This window comes from Vicugna pacos, chromosome 7, assembly GCF_048564905.1.
Source record: "Vicugna pacos chromosome 7, VicPac4, whole genome shotgun sequence".
Taxonomy (NCBI): domain Eukaryota; kingdom Metazoa; phylum Chordata; class Mammalia; order Artiodactyla; family Camelidae; genus Vicugna; species Vicugna pacos.
Genome location: NC_132993.1, coordinates 61154444 through 61176342, shown reverse-complemented (window position 1 = coordinate 61176342; position 21899 = coordinate 61154444). Strand labels below are relative to the sequence as shown.

The 21899-nt window shown below is 31.8% G+C and overlaps 1 protein-coding gene across 1 annotated transcript in view; it reads left to right on the top strand.

Annotated features, from left to right (window-relative positions):
- Positions 1-21899, top strand: part of CASD1 (CAS1 domain containing 1) — a 41451-nt gene that overhangs the window by 12624 nt on the left and 6928 nt on the right. Inside the window, exons 4-14 of the mRNA XM_072964979.1 lie at positions 3419-3463; positions 4484-4546; positions 6304-6348; positions 6783-6906; positions 8123-8337; positions 9928-10350; positions 11394-11483; positions 16725-16844; positions 17832-17988; positions 19357-19436; positions 21688-21789. Coding sequence (XP_072821080.1) covers positions 3419-3463; positions 4484-4546; positions 6304-6348; positions 6783-6906; positions 8123-8337; positions 9928-10350; positions 11394-11483; positions 16725-16844; positions 17832-17988; positions 19357-19436; positions 21688-21789 — 1464 coding nt within the window. The remainder of the gene's footprint in view (positions 1-3418; positions 3464-4483; positions 4547-6303; positions 6349-6782; positions 6907-8122; positions 8338-9927; positions 10351-11393; positions 11484-16724; positions 16845-17831; positions 17989-19356; positions 19437-21687; positions 21790-21899) is intronic.

Genomic DNA, 21899 nt, shown 5'->3' with positions numbered 1-21899 from the left:
GTTATAAGATGAATATACAAAAATTAATTGTAACTTAATAAAGCTGTTAAAAATTGCGTATCTATGTGTCAGGAATATAGAGTTCAAAAATGTTATTTAAGATATACTATATGCAATAATAATAAACACCACATAGTACATAGGAATAAACTTAGTGAACGTGGAAGATCTGTGTGCAGAAAAATCAAAGTTTTATTTAAGGACAATTTAAAATGATATAATTAAATGGAAAGTATATACTGTATTCTGGAATGGGAAGACTCAATATTGTAAAGATGTCTGCTATTCTCAAATTGATCTATAGGTTCAAGGTAATTCAATTAAAACTCTAACAGGATTTGTTATGGAACTTTACCAGTTGATTCCAAATTTTATATGGAGGACAGTGGACTAAGAATAACCACAAGAGATCTGAAGAACAAAGTGGAAAGGATTTATTCTCCAGTATCAAGACCTTTTTTTAACTCAGTAATTAACAGTGTGGTATTGGTAGAGCTAAACAAAGAAACCAATGGAACAGAATACAGAGCTCTCAAATAGACACATGCATATATAGAGACTTAATAAGTAACAGATATGCCATTGAAGGTCCTTTGGGATAGGAAGGTCTATTCAATTAATGATACTGAGGCAATTGGTTAAATATATGGGAAAAAATGAAATTGGACCCTTACCTCACACCATTAGGTATAATCATTTCTAGATAAATTTAGACTTAAATGTGAAAGTCAAAACTTAAACCTTTAGGAAAAAAAATAGAATACCTTGAATATTTCAAGTAGGGATACAATTCTTATATAAGAAACAAAAAGTGCTTACCATAAAATAAAAGATAGATAATTTTAATCTTAGAGTATGTAAATTTATCTGTTTGTCAAAGGATATCTTAAAGAAAAAAGACAAGCTATAAACTGGGAGAAGGTATTTGTTACATATATCCAAGAGGTAAAAGGAACCAATTAATAAAAAAGACAACCTCATAGGAAAAAAAGGGGGAAAGGCATGATCAGGCATTTCACGGAAGAGTAAATCTGAAACATGCTTAACCTCATTAGTAATCAGAGAAATGCAAATTAAGGCCATAGTGAGATACCATTTTATACCTAATTTAGTGACAGAAATTAAATTTGACAATGGCAAAAAATATGAGGTCTGACGAGTTGTATTGGAGAGACTATGTCTCACTAACTACTGGTGAAAGAACATTGTTACAAACACTTCAAAAAATAATTTGCATTATCATGTGAGGGTGAACATATGTATAGCATATAAACCTTTAGAACTTAGGAAAACTTACTTATGTATAAAGAGACACATACAAGAAGGTAACTAACGGTGCTGTTTGAAATCTAGATTTTGTGCATTGTATCAACTGACTTTGATCTTAAAAAATAGTAAATATAGTATTTGATATATAGATGAAGTAAATTGATATATAAAAATTTTAAAAGGCCGGGGAATGTTCTAGATTAAATGAGACTAAAGAGACACGACAGCTAAATGCAATACCTGGTTTTAATTGAATTCTAGATTAAAATATAAGAAGTGTAGAGAAAACATTGGGAAATTAGGAAAATTTGAACATGGTTTGTGTATTAGATTAGATAATATTTTTTCCATGTCAAATTAGTTGGGACTATAGTGTTGCAGTTATGTAAGGAAACTCCACATTCTTAGGAGATGTGTGCTTAAGTATTTAAGAGTGAAATGTTATTATGTCTGCAGTTTACTTTCATACGGTTTGGCAAAAGAAAAACTACATGTGGTATGGAGAGACACATAAAGCTAGTGTAGAAAAAGTTAATTGGTAAAGGGTGTTTGGGTGCTCATTACAATTTTATCAACTTTGCTATACATCTGAAATTTTTCAAAATTAAAAGTTGTAGAGAAAGTCAACATTTTATCATTTAGGGATGCAGATATGTATGACAAAACTGTGTAATAAAAAAGAAAGCAAAGTGTAAACAAAGTTCAAGATAGGCGTGAAACAAGGGATTTAGAAAAGGAGAGGTCCACACAGGTCACTCATGTGTTGGTAATGCTCTTGTTTGTGCCATGGATTCATGAGTGTTTATTTGTTTTTACTCTGCTTTGTGACCTACATGTATGTGACATGTTCTCTTGTATATATCAAATATTAGATTAAAATAATAAAGGAAAAGAAGAAAGAGATTAATTGAATTAACTGAGCAATGCAAAAAGAGGGAAAAGAAAGTTCATGACACACTATTTTTCTAAGGAAGAAGTTTTCAAAGGTTGGGAAAGGGTAGGAGGAGGAGAACACCTGTGTGACTTTCTCTGACCCAGTATTTCCCAGATTTATTTGGGCAGGGAAACTCTTCATATACACCTTAAAGTTTCATTGAATTAATGGTCCTAAGAGTCCTTTTGGGAAAAGTTGCTTGAGCAGAACTAACAAGAATTTTAGTTAGCCTGTTGATAAAAGCAAACTTTATTTCATAAAGATATAAAGATAAATACTGTCTGTCTGGTTAATTTAATGAAAACATTTCAACCTTGGTTTTAGGAAGTGAGTTAGGTTCTTATTAACCATCCCCATTCCACCCTGGATATTTAACTGTGAAAGGATTTCTATTCTTTATATGGAACAGTTACAAGAAGTTGTAGTTTCTGGATTTTAACTTCGTCTACAACTGGGCTATTTATCTGCTGTCTTCAAAGTGAAACCTACAATAACCTAGAGTCGTGTATGTCTGTGCCTGTGCAGACAGGGCCTGTACTAGTATATTGGTGAGAATGGACTGGAGGTTGTTGCAGCAGCAAGCCCCTCTGCAAGCTAATACTTAGCACTGCATGTCCCAAGTGCGCTGGCAAGAGGCTTTGCTCCACGGAGTCATTCAGAGATTTTTGCTGTCAGAATTTTTACTGTTTTCTAGTTGTACCAGTTGGGACATTTAGCCTCCTCAGTCTCTGTATCAGATTAAGCCAAGAGATTAGAATTGCCCTGGGAACTTCAGCCTGGAAGTGACCCACATTACACATAGCCATATTACATTGTCTAGAACTAGCGATGTGGTCCTGTCTAACTGAAAGAGGGACTGAGGAAGTGTAGAGTAGCAGTCAGCGTCTGCCACAGATAACAATACTAGGACTCAGTTGGAATCATGGAAGGCTTGGCAAAAAGATAACTTGTATAGGCATGTTCACATATCTGCTTGTTTGTAGTTGGGGTTTCATCTTTAAACTGCAACTTAGATGGTGAAGATCACATATAAACAATTTAACTAATATCATTTATATTTTGGTATTCTATACAAATCTTTCCCTTTTCAGGTTGAATATAGATAATTGGGATATGGTGCATAAATAACAAAAGCAGCTAAAGGGAGAGTTATTTATATAAAATTAATCTATACATTGGTATTTCTCTGTTGTCTCTCCCCTTTTTTTATGGTAGCATGAAAATATTCCTTTTGAAGACAAGATTGCATCAGTTAAAGTGGTAAGTTCATGTAATAATAAACTGAATGTTGTAATGTTAAAACTATTCATTGGTTAATTTATTTGTAGATCAGCTAATCTTTGTCCATACTAAATGTATTTCAGTGTATTGAGAGCAGATGAGTAGAGTAAAATAACTTAATAAATATGTGCACTGTTTTGTGTAATAAAATAGAAAATTTGGTCTCTCGGATTTTTATCCAGGAGAAAATAATATTATATGTTAATTTGAAATCAGTATGTTTCAGGATTAATGTCCATAAAAGAATATATGTAGATTTTCTGAATTCCCGGTCACAGTGACTTTTCCTAGATACTGAGAATACAGAGGAGGATTAAGACAACAATGTCCTAGACCGCATGGAGCTTGCAAGTCATTATAGTTCTCTACATGCAATTAAACATGGGATAAGGATGGCAAAAAAAGAAAGAGTGGGGCATGAGAAATGTATAGAAGAAGGAACTAAAAGTAGTTTTCCTCCTTAAAGAAGCGATGTTTTAACTGAGGCCTCAAGGATAAGGAGGAGTTAGGTAGGCTCAGGAGAAGAATTTATGAGCATTATAGGCAGAAAGAACAGTATGTACAAATTCCTGGAGAAAAAGGAGCACATAGAGCATTCCAGGAGCTGAATGAGAACCAAAAGGGTACTTAGAGACAGCAGGGTGGAAAGTGGCAGGAGAAAACGCAGAATGTCTAGTCAGAGGTCCTTAGTAATTTTAAGGACTTTGGAATTTACTATGAGAGCAATTGAAAGTCCTTGAATACTTAAGCAGGGATATGGCAAGATCAGATTTAAATTATTAAAAGATTGCTCCAGCTAAAATATAGAGAATAGTTTAGAGAAAAGCAAAAGTGGATACAAGGAGAAGTATTGTGAGACTGGCCAAATTGAGATGAGAGATGGAGATATGTAGACAAGGTAGTGTTTCACTCGTAAGTACTCTGTAAGACATATGTTAATTTTTATTTTGAATAGTGGATATTTCTTTGACTTTTTCTTTTCTTACATTTCTCTTTTAGGATTTTCTGTGGCATCCAGAGGTTAATGGTTCTATGAAACAGTGTATCAAAGTGTGGACTGAGGTCTGTATTTGAAAATATAGGCCTTCCTGGTTTTAAACAAATTTTGAAAGCTCTTCTCCCATACTCACCTATCCCACACTTCTGTACTTTATACCAACCTTCTTGATAGCAGCTGTGCTGGATTGATCATCACTCTATTGGCAAGACAAAGTTTGGATCCAGTATCTCTGCTATCAGCATTCTAACCCTATAATAATTTATACTTATACCACACTTTCCTCATTGAAAATATTCTGTTACTGTTTTATCTCAGTTAATTCAAATCCAGGTAATCTTTCTAGCACAGTACACATTCTCTTGGGCATTTTCTACTTTGATCTTCAAACTCATGTCCCAATACTTTAGGACACTTTTTGTTTTTAATCCTATTTTCTTCCCTTTTTATCATTATATTTGTGACCTAAAATCGAGATGAGACTGCTAATGCAGGAGTCTAAGGAAATAATTTATGGATATAGCTCCAGAACTAAAAAGGGAGGAGATACAGACACAAAGAGTTAGCCATTAAGAGGAATAGGGACACATTTTCTTTACCCTCTTGTCAGAGGAAGATGGCTGAGTGAGTATATGGATGAAGTTGTGAGAATGGAGGAAGGAAGGCAAGAAGCATACATGCCAGATGAATCCTTTCTCTGTCACATTTGAGAGTCAGACTTTATGCCAAAGTGAGGAGAAGGAGGGGGACAGGAAGGACCTGTGTAAGGGAAATAACAATTTGTGATAACCACTGAAGAATGAGAAAGGGAGCCACCTGGGGATGAGGGAAAAGTTTCACTAAGAGAGCAATGTCAAGTGGAGCGTGCTAGACTAGAAAATAGGTTAATTTTGCTGTTATTTTTTCTCTGCTTTCATACTTTTCTGCATTGAGCATGTTTTTTACCGTCATAATGAAGACAGTAACTGTCATTTCTATTTTTATATCATCAGACTTTTCTGATTTCTTACTTTTAATTGTTTCTTGTGCACTTGGTTGTACTATCAGGTCTTCTATGTTGTGGGAAGTGCACTGAACTCAGTATGTCGGAAGGCGTAAGTTCTGGCTCTGTCCCTGCCAGGCCTCAGCAATACCCTATAAGCCTTTCTGAGTCGCTAGCGTTTTTTAAAAGATAGATATAATAGTTCCTGCCTAACTCACAGGTGATAAGAATCTATACTAAAATGAGCTAACTTAAGAGAAATACTTAGTAAATTACTAAGTACAATGTAATTGGTAGTATTATTAATAGTACAGTTTGCATTAGGTGAGGATTTCTACCAAATTTCTCCTTGTTTTTTGTGATCTATAATAATTATGTTTATTTTGTTAAATTCATATTAGATTTGGCTTTCCCCAAAAGGTCATGTTTGTTTAGAGCACTGCATTTTATTTAACACTAAAATTGTGTGTCCTGTAGGCTTCCAAGAATACTTTTTACTTGACTGACATAATATACACAAGTTTTGTGCAGTTTACTTAGAAATCAGAATAATAGGCCATATTAGATTTCAGTAGTGGTTTTTTTGTTTTTCTTTTAAAAAGAATACCAAGGAATTAGCCATTCAAGCCTCGTGCCATTCTGTATGATCATATGACCATGTCAGGTTTTAGGCATAGGACATTCATCTTGTTATAACAAGAATCTGATAAGGAACTCTAGAAAATTAAAACACACTTAAATAGAAGAAGAACCTAAATTTAAGGGGAAAAAAATCAAGTGATATTACTTGAATTAATTCCCTAAACTGCATATAACACTATTACATTTTCCTTTCTCCAGGATTCTGTTGCAAAGCCCCATGTGATTGTAGCAGGAGCTGCCACAGTAAGTTATTCTCTGTATTCTTACATAATGATGTTTGTTTCATACTTAAGAACATGTTAAGAAAGTTAACTTACATTAAATGGAATTCTTGATTATACTTATATTTAATTCTTATTTCTATTATAATTAATTAGACTGATAATTTTAATTAAAAGATCAGACTGAACTTAGGAAATTTGGTGGCAAATGTCAATAGTACTTTATATCTAAAATTACATTCCTCTTAGATGTTGTACATTGAAAGTCTAATTTTATATCCACTTTGTCTGCCTTCATATACCTCATGAAATAATTTGACCATATTTTATTCTAATGTTGAATAAAAACGAGAACTATCTTAAAATAATAATCTTTGTTACAATAAGAGGAAATTATATACTTTAATTTTTCTGTGATAAATACTGTATTAATGCTTAATTTTTACTTCTTCTTAGTGGTCTATCAAGATTCACAATGGCAGCAACGAAGCACTTTCTCAATATAAAATGAACATTACCTCCATAGCACCACTTTTAGAAAAATTGGCAAAGACTAGTGATGTTTATTGGGTCTTACAAGGTAAGGAATGAGTAATGAAAAAATGTCATTTTGTATATATGTTGAGGTGTGGGTTTTTATTATCGCCTATTTCAAGAAGCAAAGTCACTACTTTATGAGAATAAATTTTGAAATAAGGTTTGTAAAATTAGAATAAATTTGAGTTGTTTGCTCTCCTTTTTTGGACTTAAGGAACAGACAAGACTAATAAACAGACTGAGTAAAACATAAATAGTAGATAAATAAAGATACCCTCCAGGGAACTTCAGCAGGCAGAACGGCTGCAGAATATAAGAAAGGGAATAAGTTCTATAGGCAAGTAAGATGTTTGCCTCTCACTTTTTCTTTCTTACAAAGTGTACTTATTGTGATTGGGAAATAGAGAAAAAAAATTGTCTGTTTCATAATATTAGACTCATTGGAAGTAAATATTCTTTGGAATTGACAGAGTGTATTTAAATTCATACCATCTAGTTTATACTTGGTAATGAAATTCTTTAAGAGAAAGTTGACATTAGATCAACTCATTTCAGGAGTTTATTGAATGTCTATTATTTAATACCTAGCACAATATGGAATGCTTTGGGTATTTTAGCAATTCAAGGTGTTTGTCAGAAACTCTTATGATTATTTCCAAGTTTAATGTCAAGCTGAGAGGAATACCAAGGGTGGTAATAATCTCTTCCAAAATCCCTATTTCATTTATATACTCATTATTAACCTTCCTCTTACTAAAATGAGAAAAAGTAAAATTAAATAATTTATGGTAAGTGATAAGAGACTTCGATCCTTAATGATATTACCTCCTAATTGTGTGAACAAAGTTTGCAAAATTAAGCAGTGACAGGAGGACAAAAAAGCCTGGCTGCCATTTTAATTAGGCCATCTTCCATAATCTAGTTTTAAATTCCCATAACCTGATATAACCCAGCATCCAAAATTTTTAAACTCTTAAGACATGCTAGAACATAAAAACGTTTCCTGAAAGCTATGTGCCTAAGAGATAAGAGATATAAAGTTCCTTTAAGAGAGATTTTGATCAATTCAAAAATTGAATACAAGATAGAAAATCTATTGCACACCCTGGCCAACATTATTTTAAAATGAATTATTAGGTGCCTAGAATCCTCTGAACTTTAACAATAAAATATGAAATGCAGTTAAGTAACTTGCATGACTGTAATTTCTACCAATAGGGATTTCTAAGTGTGTTTCTAAAAATGTGTTTCATGTACAGATCCTGTTTATGAAGATCTATTAAGTGAAAATAGGAAAATGATCACTAATGAGAAGATAGATGCCTACAATGAAGCTGCAGTCAGTATTTTGAATAGTAGCACCAGAAATTCTAAATCAAATGTTAAGATGTTCAGTGTTTCCAAATTAATTGCTCAAGAAACTATCATGGAATCTTTGGATGGCTTACATCTTCCTGAATCAAGCAGAGAAACTGTAAGAATTCTTGTATCTGTCAGTAGAGACTATAAATACTTAATTGGTTGTAACTATATGTCACTATAACATGGCATTAAGTAATATTTTATTGCAGTCTTAGTTACTTGTAATTATTCTATCTAAACGTAGATCTCGAAATAATTTTGCTTTCCATTACCTAGCTGAATATGTAAGTGAGAGTTCTAGTATATTCGAAGAGAGAAAGTTATGGAAGTGAGGAGGTGAGACTTCATTTAGTGAATGCCAGCACTCTTAATATACCTTTTTTCATAAAAACCACACTCATGTTTGAAAACTACTGCTTTATGTTCTCTTTACCTTAAACCCTAAATTTACAATATTAAGCTTCTGTGAAGAGCACATTTGAAAATATGTAGAGCAATTTTTGTTATTTCCTTATAGTTCTGTTACCCTAAGCATTATTCAAAATACAAATAAGATAACCGAACAAATCCAGACTGACAAATGGAAAGGGATTTTAGGTTAAGTATGAAAGAGAACTGCATGATTGTAAATTTTCACCCATAGTACAATAGATACTATTTATTGTTTTCTTATAAAACAGTGATTCTTAACCTCTTTGAGGATCACATAACCTCTATATCTGATAAAAAGGAGTGGTTCTATTCCTCTCCTGCAGAAAAATGCACATTTGTATACACAAACACAGCTCTACATATATTTTCAGGGGCCCTGTGGATTTCGTAGAACTGGTTGAGAACCTTGGAATGGAGTTGGTAGGCTACTATCTGCAAGAGTTCCAGGCACAGAACCTCCTGAAGTCTCAGAGCTAAAACAATGACATTTTCTAAATAGTTGAGTACTTGAAATGCTTTAGTTTTAAATAACATAATCGTCTTAGAGTTCTAAAGATGCCTAAATGATAAGTTGTTATAAAACTAGATTTGACTGAATCTTCAACTAGAGAAAACCTTCACAGCTTGCCTAGAATATTTTTATTGTAATGAAACTATGTTGAAGATTCCACATTTTATTTAAAATTACAAATCTTAAAACTATTGAATCTTAAGTGGTCCATAAGCTGTAAATCAAATATAATTAGCTAAGAATTAATTATTTTTTGGTGGCAGTTATTTTACATTCCTTTTTCACATCTGCAGACTAAGACTCTGTCTTAGGTATCATGGTATGTTCAGTGTTGAAAAGCTGCTAATTAAAATTCTTTGGTCTTTGACATTTGTCAGTATTTTTGTAACCAAAGGTCATGGCCCATTAGCAGCCATGAAATCAGTGTTTCTTTCTTTTTTTAAAGAATAGAATAGAAAAAAGTCAGATGCATTACAAGTAGTAAGCACAGGTATTGTTTCCCATTTATGTGTTCTGGGTCACATTATAAAATGAATTTTTCATTATGGATTATAGCCCAAGAAGTTTGAAAAACCCTGAACTAGTTATTTACAAATTGAAGGAATACCATCATTTACATGAGTGTTTTGGAAATGGTGGCAAAAAGGACAAAAGCATTTTGGTTTCAGTGCTGAAAAGTCAGTAGTATTCACAGGAGAAAATCTAATGCGAAATACATTACTGACAAGATAATAACCAAATAACTTGATTTGTTCACAGAGTGCAATGATTCTTATGAACGTGTATTGCAATAAGATTTTGAAGCCTGTAGACGGTTCCTGTTGTCAGCCTCGGCCTCCTCTTACTCTCATACAGAAGCTGGCTGCTTGTTTTTTCACTTTATCTATTATTGGATATTTAATTTTTTATATAATTCATCGTAATGCTCATCGGAAGAATAAGCCATGTACTGATTTGGAAAGTGGAGAGGAAAAGAAAAATATCATCAATCCCCCCGTATCTCCATTAGAAATACTTTTACAGTCTTTCTGCAAACTCGGCCTGATTATGGCTTATTTCTATATGTGTGACCGTGCAAATCTTTTTATGAAGGAAAACAAATTTTATACACATTCAACGTTCTTTATTCCAATTATCTACATCTTGGTTTTGGGAGTATTTTACAATGAAAATACTAAAGAGGTAAGAGTCGTTTTCTTTCTGTGTTAACCTTCTCATCTCATTACAAAGTCTTAGTTTAAAGAATTAATACCATTCATCATGTCACAATGTACAAACATTTACATATATAGAAGAAGATGACGGAGTACTGAAGTTGTACTTCACTTAGTGGATTCTTAAGTGTTTCTTTTTTGAAAGAGTTTGTAGAAAGTTCAGAGTTTCATAAAGATTGTTAAAAAGTTAGAAAATAATGGCCTGTGAAAAAGAGATCATGACTTTAGTGTGATTTTGCCTGCATGGGGATGGAGAAAGTCAAAGTGCTCCCAATTTTATAATAGTGTTCAAATGTGAGATTATTATCTTTTATAAATTAAAAATATGATTATATTAATAAATACCTGTATGCATATACACATTTTGTATTTATACAGACATATGTACACACAAATTAGAACTTACATAATAATCTGAGCACTGTTAACAATATTCTGAATTTCCTATTTTAGCATTGCTGTAATTGTTCAGAATATCAGTGTGACTCCTTTATAAGTCATGATTTATTTGAATTAATAAATTCTATTGTAAGAAATAACTCTCATATGAGGATGATTAATCAGTTCATCTCCAGTGAGAATATTCTAGGGAAAATAAAGTATAGAAATGGAGCTTTTTTTTCACAATAAAGTGTAAGAGAACCATAAGATCTCTTCTAACTGAAACTCCAACATTTTCTTAAAGAAAATTATAAAATGCCATTTTTTTAGATTTACAAATACATCTATTATAGTTTAAAAGGAAACTTAATGTAAAACCATAAGTATCAACTTAAATATTTACAATCTTTTGTTTATATTAGTTTTAAAATTCATATTTTACTTTTAAGTAGTTTTATTACATCTTTTATCAAGAAATAATATGACAGTCTTTAACTGTTTTTGCCCCAGGGTTCTTTTGAAAGAAGTATTAGCTTTATATCCTATAAAAAAATCTTTAACATACTTCATATATACGGTCCAAATAATAGCTTCATGATGAATTTTAAAACATTTTGGTTCTTTACACAGACTAAAGTATTAAATAGAGAACAAACAGATGAATGGAAAGGCTGGATGCAACTTGTGATTTTGATTTATCATATCTCTGGAGCAAGTACAGTGAGTATTTGAATTTAAGTTCAGAAAATACAGGAAATAATGTCACTTTAATGTTTCTTTAAGGGCACCACCACCTGTTATGTGTTTTATATTCTCTGCCATTTATAGAGTCCCACCCAATCTTTTTGTCTTCCCTTTATTCTCCTACCACCTGACTCTTTGAGAATATACAGTCTTAAAAGCAAAATTATTGTTCAAAAAGATAAGGCAGTAATTTATTTGTATTTACTTGGCCTTAATTTTAATGTAGTTAGGAATAGCTAAAATCTAAGGGTATTGTTTCATGTCCTCCTGTTGAACAACTAATTTTAAAGTTATCAAGAAACTTTATAGATGATACTGAATTGCAAAGGATTCAGAATAGGCAAATTACTGTCAAAAGAAATCAAATTAGAGGATTATATTTTATATTCTACCCTTCACTGTACTTTAGGAAGTTTGACCAACTATTTTTATACTTTTAAAGTTTAAAAAACTTTGGACTTTCTCACCTCAGTATTCAGAGTACTCAGATACTGATGGGTTCTCCTTGTTGACCATGTAATACATGCCATGCTTCCTAAGTAGTACCTCCTCCATTAGATGGAGGACCCTTCCTCTGCTCACCTAGTGTCTTCTACATACTGACAAAATCATCTTTTCCTTCTCCTTAGGTGTCTCAAAAGACTTAGGATTCTTATGATATGGGAACACTTTGGATTTGGTAGGGGTAAAAGAAAGTATTCAGAATTGTAACATTACAGCTACACACAGTTAAAATAAGCTTTTAAGAGTGAACCTAGATATCTAATAACTACCTATCACAGAAGTTTTTATAGTGAAGGTACAAACTGATTTCTATAAAACTATGTTTTAAAAATTTAACAAATTCTTTCATAATTTGGGAACTACTAAAAAGTATTTTATTGCTTTATTTGCTTATATAAAGCACATGTCTGTAAACAGTAATTTAACATAGAATCAGTGGTTCAATTTAACATTGAATCAATGTTAAGTTGAGATAAGAGGGGGAGTGTTTCCCAGAAAAGAGTATTTTGAAATTTCCATAGCAGCAGTTAAGAAGGTAAATAATACTGGGGTTTTTCAGATATCTCTAACAATTGGAAAATACTAATGTTACTCTTCATTAAGTTTCTTTATTATTTTCAGAAATTCCTGATTTTATGTATGGTTTGTTTGAAGGGCAGAGGGCAGAAGAACAAAGTATAATTTTAACTGAAATTGTATGGTTATGATATGTGTATTTGTGACAGCAGTGAAACTCCTGTGATGCTGCAGCTGTAGGGTACCCGGAGAATTCAAGCAATTATGGAAGAGTCAAGACAAAAAAGAAAATCAAAGCGAAGAGAGGTGAAGATAGTAAGAATTAGTTTATAAGTCCAGTTCAGAATTTGTAGGGTAAATTTGGCAGGTTCTCTAAATAGTAAGTAGAGATGAATATTGAATCCTAGGAATATGAAAGATTAGATTAATTTGAGGGGAGAGGGTTATGTTTTAAGAAAATGCCACTTAGAGACATAATTAATTGCTGACATATGAAAGGGTGATAATACTGTTAAAAAAAAAAGAAATCAGAATTAATGGCAGATTCGGTTTCTCAATTCAGTGATTCTAGAAAGGATTTGGATCATAAAAGGATGAAAGCAATTTGGCATTCTATTATAATCATTTGCCAAGCTAGCATTCTAATACATCTTAGACTACATCCTAATACATTCTAAATTACAATTTTGAAAAATCCCTGTTCTGGAAGGACACACTTTTCTTTAACAGATCATTTATTATGATTAATTAGCATATCCCTGTTCTTTTATATAGAATTTTGTGGCTAAAAATTACCTATATCTACATTGGCAAAGCATTATTAGCATGAATTCTAACATATTTTGGGACTTGATTCTTGGATATTTGATTCCATTAAAAACTCTTTTTAACAGTGATGATTAATTATTAATCTTAATATTTTTTATTTTTAGTAAAATATGTCAAACTTGAGTTGTGCCATGTTTTTATACTAAAATAGAAACTCTGTCAAAAATTACAGAGAATTATTAAAATAATCCAGATGGTCTGGCAGATTGTAGTTGTTGGTATAAACATTCTTTTAAAACATATCAGATATGGAAAAAATACTATGAATTTAATGTGGAGAGTATAGCAAGTTAGGTAAATACAGTAAGTGATTTTATGTTACTTTGGGGCTTTTTCTCCTTCAAGAGTTTATCAATAATCTTCCTAAATGGACCTGAATAAAAAGTCTTAAGGGTAAATTTATGGGACTAGAAAAAGCAGAAACGGAAGTCAGCCTAGCTATTAATTCTAATGAAGTTGTATTCTAAATATATTTTTAATACTAAAATTTTCTTGTAAGTAATACTTGACTCTTGAAAGACGAAAAGGAAAATAATTTGAATTAAAGGAGACTAAAGAGAAATGAAAACTAAATGCAATGTGTGATTTCTTGATTTCAGGTTCTTAACTCAAAAAAATATTTCTTTTTAATCATAAAGGATATTATAGGGAAAATGAGGGAAATTTAAATATGGATTGTACAGTAGATGCTATTATAGTCATTAAATTTCTTGAATATTATAATGGTAACATGCTCATGTAAGAAATAATCTTTCTTAGGTGATACTTGCTAAAATATTTAGGGATTAAGTCATGTGGTTTGCAACATACTTTAAAATGGTTCAGCATGGAATATAGGTGTTTGTTGTACTATTCTTGTAACTTTTCTGGATGGTTTAAAATGTCTCAAAATAAAAAGTTGAGAGAAATATTACATGGTATTTGTAATAATCCAACATTGGTAGGAACTTGGCAAATTGTTGTGATAGTGTTTAACTCAATTTAAATGAATTTTATTTACTTTTTAAATATAATAACCAAGTCTCAACCTCGTAGACCCAGACTCAGTCTTGAAGAGACTTAAAAGCATGTTTTATGAAGAGTGTTAAAGTAACTGGGAATAGTTAGCCTCAGTTTGGCATCTGTTTTCAATACCCATATAACTATCAGATGTAGGAGAGATAAGCCTGTGCATATGGCTCTAGAGCTACACTCTACATTTTGGTAGCCAAGAGCAACTGGGTAGCTAGTCAGTTGTCATGTAGCTAGTTGGAATTGAGATGTGCTGTAAATGTTAAATACATACCAGATTAAGTATTATTAATTGTGATAAATGCATACAGTTAAAAAAAAACTTAGTATAGAAAGAATATCAAATACCTCAGTAAATGTTGGAATGATAATATTTTAGATATATCAAGTTAAATAAAATATATTAAAGTTAGTTTCATTTATTTCTTTTAACTTTTGAAGTGTCTAGTAGCCACTTTAAAAATTTACCATGTGGCTTGCATTTTATTTTTATTGCACAGCACTGTCCTAGAGAGCTTAAGTTGGTAGCTTTTACATAGAGTTTAATTTCAACTTTTAATGAAAAGGAACTCTGTAGCAGTTAATAACCATCTGAAAATGGAATGAATTGCCTTGGGAATCTGTATTTTTTCTGCTATTAAAAAGTGGCTAAATATTTGAAGGAAATATTTTAGAGTGCATTCAAGAACGAGGTAAAGATACAGGTTTAGATTAGATCAATGTTGAGGTTATTTCAAAACTACATTCCCACCTTCATCCCTGTGATTCTAATATGTCACACCTTCGTTGAAAATTTCTGATTTAATGATGAGATGACATTTAAAAAGAACTAGTGATGAAAAGTAATAAATAAAAACTCTGATATATAGATTGTTGGTGCTATAGGAACTCCAAGAAAGGAGAAATGACTTTCATCTGAGAGTGAAAAATTAGAAATTTTGAACAGGGCTCTAAGGAAGAAAAGGATTTGAATAAGGAAAATGCAGTTAGGAGAACATTTCAGGGTGGAATGAACTGATAAATAAAGGAGAGATGAAGGACCAGTTTAGGAGACAGAGAATCTAACAGTTTGGCTAGAGTTGAGGCTATGCTGAATGTATGACTTATTACAATCCAGGGTTTTTTTCCTTCCAGAAACAATGTTATCCCTCAGAAAAGAAAAAGATATGTTCAAGAATGCATTCAAGGATACATACAAAAGATGCACATATTCAAGGCCTTGTAAAATCTGTTAAAGGTGTCTGTTCAATTATTTTATTTTATCCTACAAACTATCACTTGGGGGAGGCACATTAACCTCAAGTGGCCATAAGCAATGTTAACATTGGGTAATTACAGAAATGATCAAATGAGTCTGTAAAGTAGAAGCCAAAAATTTTTTACTTCGACTTAGTAATTATTCCTGAAAGAATGGCCTTATAATTATTACAAAGGTTGGATACCACTGAATATTTTAAAGCCTTTTAAAGATCATTTTAAAAAAACAAGAGTACTAGCTATGTTGTGGAAATCATGAATATACACGTAAAGGACAAGTGGGTGGTAGAGAGGTGCAATGACAGTGTTCTGAGGTTATGAGGAGGAGGACTTGTAAGTGAAATAATATTTCCAGTGACTCCCATAAAATATAGATTAGAAATATATTTCATTCAACTTAGACAGAAGTGAAGATGTGATGCTCTGAAAAACCATGGTAAGTGACTCTGAGGGTTTGGTCATGATGAAACATTGATGTAGGAGTGTAAAATAAAATTGTTGTATTAAATAATAGTGGGAGGGAAATACTATTTCTGAATTGTGTTTGAATATGTTTTTTAAATGTATATTTTTGCTAAATAGTTAAATTTTGTAAGTAGTCAGTGACAATTTTATTTACAAGTCTAAATTCTATATATTTAAGGGGGTCAAAAACTATGAGATTTTGTTTTTTTTTTAATCTCCTCATTGAGAAAATGTGAAATCCAGAGTGACCATGTATTCAGCATATATAGGTGATTAATAACTATGGATATCATATATTCTAATTGAAGGAAATGTACAAAGTACTTCACATTTATTATCTCATTCATTCCTCACAAGACCCTTTAGAAAGGAGGTGATTGTCTCATTCTGCAGTTTAGAAAACTCAAACTTAAAATAGCTAGTAAGAGGCAGAACCAGAATCTGAATCTAGTTCTGATTCCAAAGTCTGTTTTTTTTTAACCCCTGCTATAATGCCTAATATTTGAGAATAAATCTTTCATTGAGCTAGTGCTGAATGTTAATGATGCTTCATTATCTTGATTAAATGTACTGGTTGTGATGATTTAGGGATAATTAGTGCCAGCATACATGTTACCTGTGTATTTTTGTCAACAGTTTTTGCCTGTGTACATGCACATTCGGGTTCTGGTTGCTGCATATCTATTTCAGACAGGATATGGGCATTTCTCATACTTCTGGATCAAAGGAGACTTTGGAATCCATAGAGTATGTCAGGTAGGAATGCATTGTTATTTTTTTTCTTTCATTTCAACATGCTTTTGTGCCTAACTGTTGAGAAAATATAAATATGGCCATTTTAAGGCCATGAATAATTTGAATTTATGAAACAGCACAAGTTGTGTTATTTCTGTTCTTCGGTTATAATTCAAGATAAGTAATTTATTACTGAGGGAAGAGAAAACATAATTTAGATGAATGTATAATAAAAGCACTGGTACACAAGGGAGAACATTGCTGATGCACGTTAGTTTTGGAGAAATATATAGTTACCTGGGATTATTAGAATATGCTGTTTTCTTTCTCCAAGAAGAGGATTAATATTAAGTTTCTACCTTGTGCTGAGCAGTTTGTAAACATTATTTTATTTACCCCTCATTACAACCCTGAGTTCTGATCTTTAAGTTGACAGATAAGGACACTGAGGCTCAGAGAGGTAAATAATTTGCCTAAGGTCACATAGCTCTAATATTAATCTGCTCAAATTTTCTGTTCTTTGAATGACACACTGTTTAAGATGACTGTTACAAAGACCCAAAGATACTTTTTTAAGGCACTTTTTAATTCGAGTTATATCATTTTGTATCTTTTACAACTCTCAGTTGAATACCAAATGGGGTAAATCAACATCAAACAGATGAAATGGACACTCTTTTCTTGAGCTAATCTAATCTCTATTTATAAACTGTAGCCCTAGGAAGGACGTTTGTGATTCTCTCCCTGCATTTAATAAGATGGCAGTTGTAGCCGGGGACAGCTCAGGCTGATGCTTTGCTGAAGTTCAGTTAATATAATGATGCATAAATATTTTATATTCAACTCTTTACAGTGATTGTAGGACAAATGTAATTTCAGGTATTAGTTCAATATACTTGTACAGTTCTTAGTCTAGTCTTAAGTAAACATTTGTACTCTGTCAGAGAGAATCTGTCTGCTTTTCTTGTCTACCTGGAATAAAAACCATTTTCTTCTCCATTTTATTAGGTCTTATTTCGTCTCAATTTCCTGGTAGTGGTGTTGTGTATAGTAATGGATCGGCCTTATCAATTCTACTATTTTGTCCCCTTGGTCACTGTGTGGTTCATGGTCATATATGTTACTTTAGCACTATGGCCACAAATAATCCAAAAAAAAGCAAACGGTAAATATGCTCTCTTACTAATGTTATTCTTTCAGTGTATTAAATTTCTTTTTAGTTGCTGAAGGCTATTCTTTTTATTGAGACATGTTGACAGTTTAAATTATGTATAGCATTGATATTTTGAAATTTTGTTCTTAACTGTAAAATTTTAGAAAAATAATTTAAGTAGTTCAGTTAGTATAACAGTTAATAATAGTTTGCATTTATACTGTGTGTGTTTTCTCTTTTTTAAATTTCATTTTTCAAAGCCACTTTAGATAATAGTAACGCAACGGTTTTCCAGCTGTCTTTGTATGGATGCAGAAGAGAGGAAAGCCAAATACAGCTCAGGGCCATACAGCCTGCTTCACCCTTGGCAGCTCTGCTTTATTTGATTTCTTTTACATATTGAGATTTTGAGTAAACATTCATTTGCACAGAGGCTTTTTATGCCAAACAAGTTCAAAAATAACTAATATAATTTATCTTCTAGTTAACTCTTTAAGCAGTTTTTATCAACCTGTTTCACATAGAAGGAAACTAAGTGCCCAAAAGGTATCATCTTCAAATTTCACATAGCCAGGTACCAATAATGTTCAACGTGAAGTCACAATTATTTATCTTAATGCTTCTTCCCCTCAAAGTCATGTCATTAAAATTAAAACTTCCCCTTTTTGGGAAAAGTAAATTTTTTTGTTTTTAATAATGTATTTAACTTAACTCAACCAAATATTGTATATCAAAAAAATTTTCTGTTGCCTTCCATTATAGTATCAAATAATTTTTCTGGGAAGAGTTAAGTCCCAGCCTTCAGTAAAGTCCATTAGTGTCTTTGGACACCCTCTATAGTTTAATTCCTCAACACAAACCTAGCATATTAATAAAATGATAATACATAAAAAATGTGAGCACAAAACCTACAACATGCATATGTTAAAATTCATTCTGTGGTTAAATTCTAGTCATTTGGGAGTTCTTAAGCTCCCTCCTTAGAATGTTAATATTTAAGTAGTATTACCTAAGTTTACCTAATATTATCATATTCAACATGAGTGTTCAACATTGAACATACTGTTCCAAATCTTGTTGTAACTTTCAACGAATAGATATAATTGACTCCGGGAAGTATTTTCAAATATATGTACAGCAGATAAACAGCAGGTACTTAGGCTATCAGGTGTATGTAGTAGCCTCATTCCTAGTAAGGATCCTCTACTTTCTCTTCCTTTGTGTCCTACTTGTAATTTATGCTGCTTAGATATATTCTTTGTATCCTGTAGGCAGCCTTAAATTATTTTAAGAACTATGTACAGTATTAAGATGTTAAATAGATTTAATGTTTTCTATTGTAAATTTACATTTCTTAGTAAATTATTTTTTCTCTCTTAGGAAATTGTTTCTGGCATTTTGGCTTACTGTTGAAACTAGCCTTCTTGCTATTATGTATATGTTTTTTGGCATATTCTCAGGTTTGTACAGTCTTTTTGGTTTATATTTTGTTCTATTTTATTCTAAAGTTCAGATCTATTAAAGTATGAGAAAAGAGTCAGGGCTTTTTTTCAGCTTCATTTTTTAATGACTGTAATAAAAGTGTCACTCTGTAGTTGACTACTCAGTGTAGTTCTTTTGAGACCTATCTACTTTTGTTACCACTGTTTTTGTTGTAAGAGCAATTTAAAGCTCTTCCTCTGGCAATTGTTCAAAATCCATTTTACCTGACTTTGATCAATCAGACTTTTATTGAATGCCTCTTATAAGACACTGTAAGTGAAGATGAAAATTCTCTTGACAGAATTTGCAACTTGGTTTGTGCATTATTCATTGCATCAAAGCGTTGCTTGATTTTTTCCACAACTGCATAGAGTAAAATTTTGGCAGTTAATAAAACCAACTTAGGAGCAAAGGGGTTTGTATATATAGTATGTTTAATAAAACTTTTGGTCATTTTCTTATCTCGAAACTTTTATCCCCGTATGATGATAGTTGAGATTTTCTCAGTTATTTTAACAAGATGGCAAACAGTTGCTGGCTGGTCAGTCCATCAGGCAGACATATTATTTGAGCAGCATGATATTTAAAACAAAATATTTTAATTTGAATGTCTGTAGTTGTGACGTATTCTGTAGTATACTCCCATCTCCAGCACTGTCTGTATTGTACCTGGCTGTGTTTGGTGAAAATGCCATATAGGCATTGTGTGTGTATGTAATCCTATAAAGCTGGTTTTCTGTTTGTTTTGTAGGCTTTCCTACTTATTTTCATACTTAGAAATAAAGCATTTATATTTCTGCCTGACTTTCAAGGTTTGTTGCAGGAAATAAATGATGAAATGATAGGCAAATATAAAAAGAAATAGCCAGGTAATTGCCACAACTACTTGACAGTTGTTTATGAAAATTCCCAACACTCTCTGGTGCATCTGAGGCAGAGAAAGAAAGGCAGACCAGCAGTTCAATAGAGAGATTAAGATTTCCCCAGCTTTGGATCAGTGTTGACCACTGGACAAGAAAGTACATTTGCCCACTATAGTCCAGTATCTTTCACAAAGTGGGTACTCAATAAATACTTGCTTATTGATCATATAAAAAATAAATTTTAATCAGAAATAAAATTTTAAATTATAAGTACATCATATATATGTGATACGATCTACAAGGCCATGTATCTCTAACATAGATAAATGAAATACAGAGATATAATAGGTATATACTTTATATTGCAGTTCTTGGTAAGAATCACCCTTAATTTTTGGAGGCAGACTTTGATAGAACCTATTTTTAATAAGCTATTAGTATTTTAAATTCTGTGTTTAAATGGAGAATATTACATTTTACTAAAATAATAAAGTTCTGACCTAAGGATTCAGTATTACCTAAAATATAATACTATTTTAATATTTTTGCTTTGATTTTTATTAGTCTTTTTAAAAGTTGTGATGTTACGTTTTCTATGCTGTGGCATTGTTTCTAATAATGGAGTTTCCTTAATAGAATTTGTCGTCATTCGTTAGTATGGAAATTGAGGTTTTTGTTCTCTTTTTTGTAAGACTTCATTAATGTGCAGGAATGTACCCAAGACTTCTGCCCCTTCATTCCCAGATTTTCCAGGCTGTCACATTAATAAGAGAGTACATTCACTAACTTGACTGGGGTAAAAATGTAAACTTTGTTTCAAAAGCTAGAAATGACATTTGGGTATGGTTAATTGAGTAAGGTGACTAATTCAGAGGATTCTTTTAACTCAAATGGCTAAGTATAGATTATTAAAGACATTTAGAGAAGGAAAAACTATATTTTAACTTTAACCATCATCCTTTAGGTTATTGACACCATATTGGCTGAAGTCTTTTGTATTTTTGTGTTTTGATCAGAAAATATTAGCTGTTTTGTGTACTAGTTGAAAAACTTCAAATGAAATAATTTTCCAATTACCAGCTTGTTGTGGTTTTTTTTTAAATTTTGCAGTCTCAGTAGCCTTTCATGTGCACTGCAAGTGAATTAACAAAAATGTTTTAAGTCCTGTTTATTAGCTATTAGGACAATAAATTTATTTTCAAATGAATTTCAAATGAAATTACATTTTCAAATGAAATAAATAGAATTTTTAAATTGTGAATGACCCTTATATAATCTTAACTTTAGAAAACTACAATTTATAATAGAATTGCAAAGCAAGTATTGACTTGTACCATCTTAATTATTTTCTGGATCCTCTTCTCAGGGTGCATTTGAGAAGATCTTTTCTCTCTGGCCATTGTCCAAGTGTTTTGAACTGAAAGGGAATGTATATGAATGGTGGTTCAGATGGAGGTTAGACCGTTACGTATGTATTTACCTTGTGATCTTTTGCCATTTCAAATTATACTTTTAAAGATTATTTGTAAGGTTTTAATCTATTTTTATTTAGTTTTGGAATAAGGAAACATGTTGATG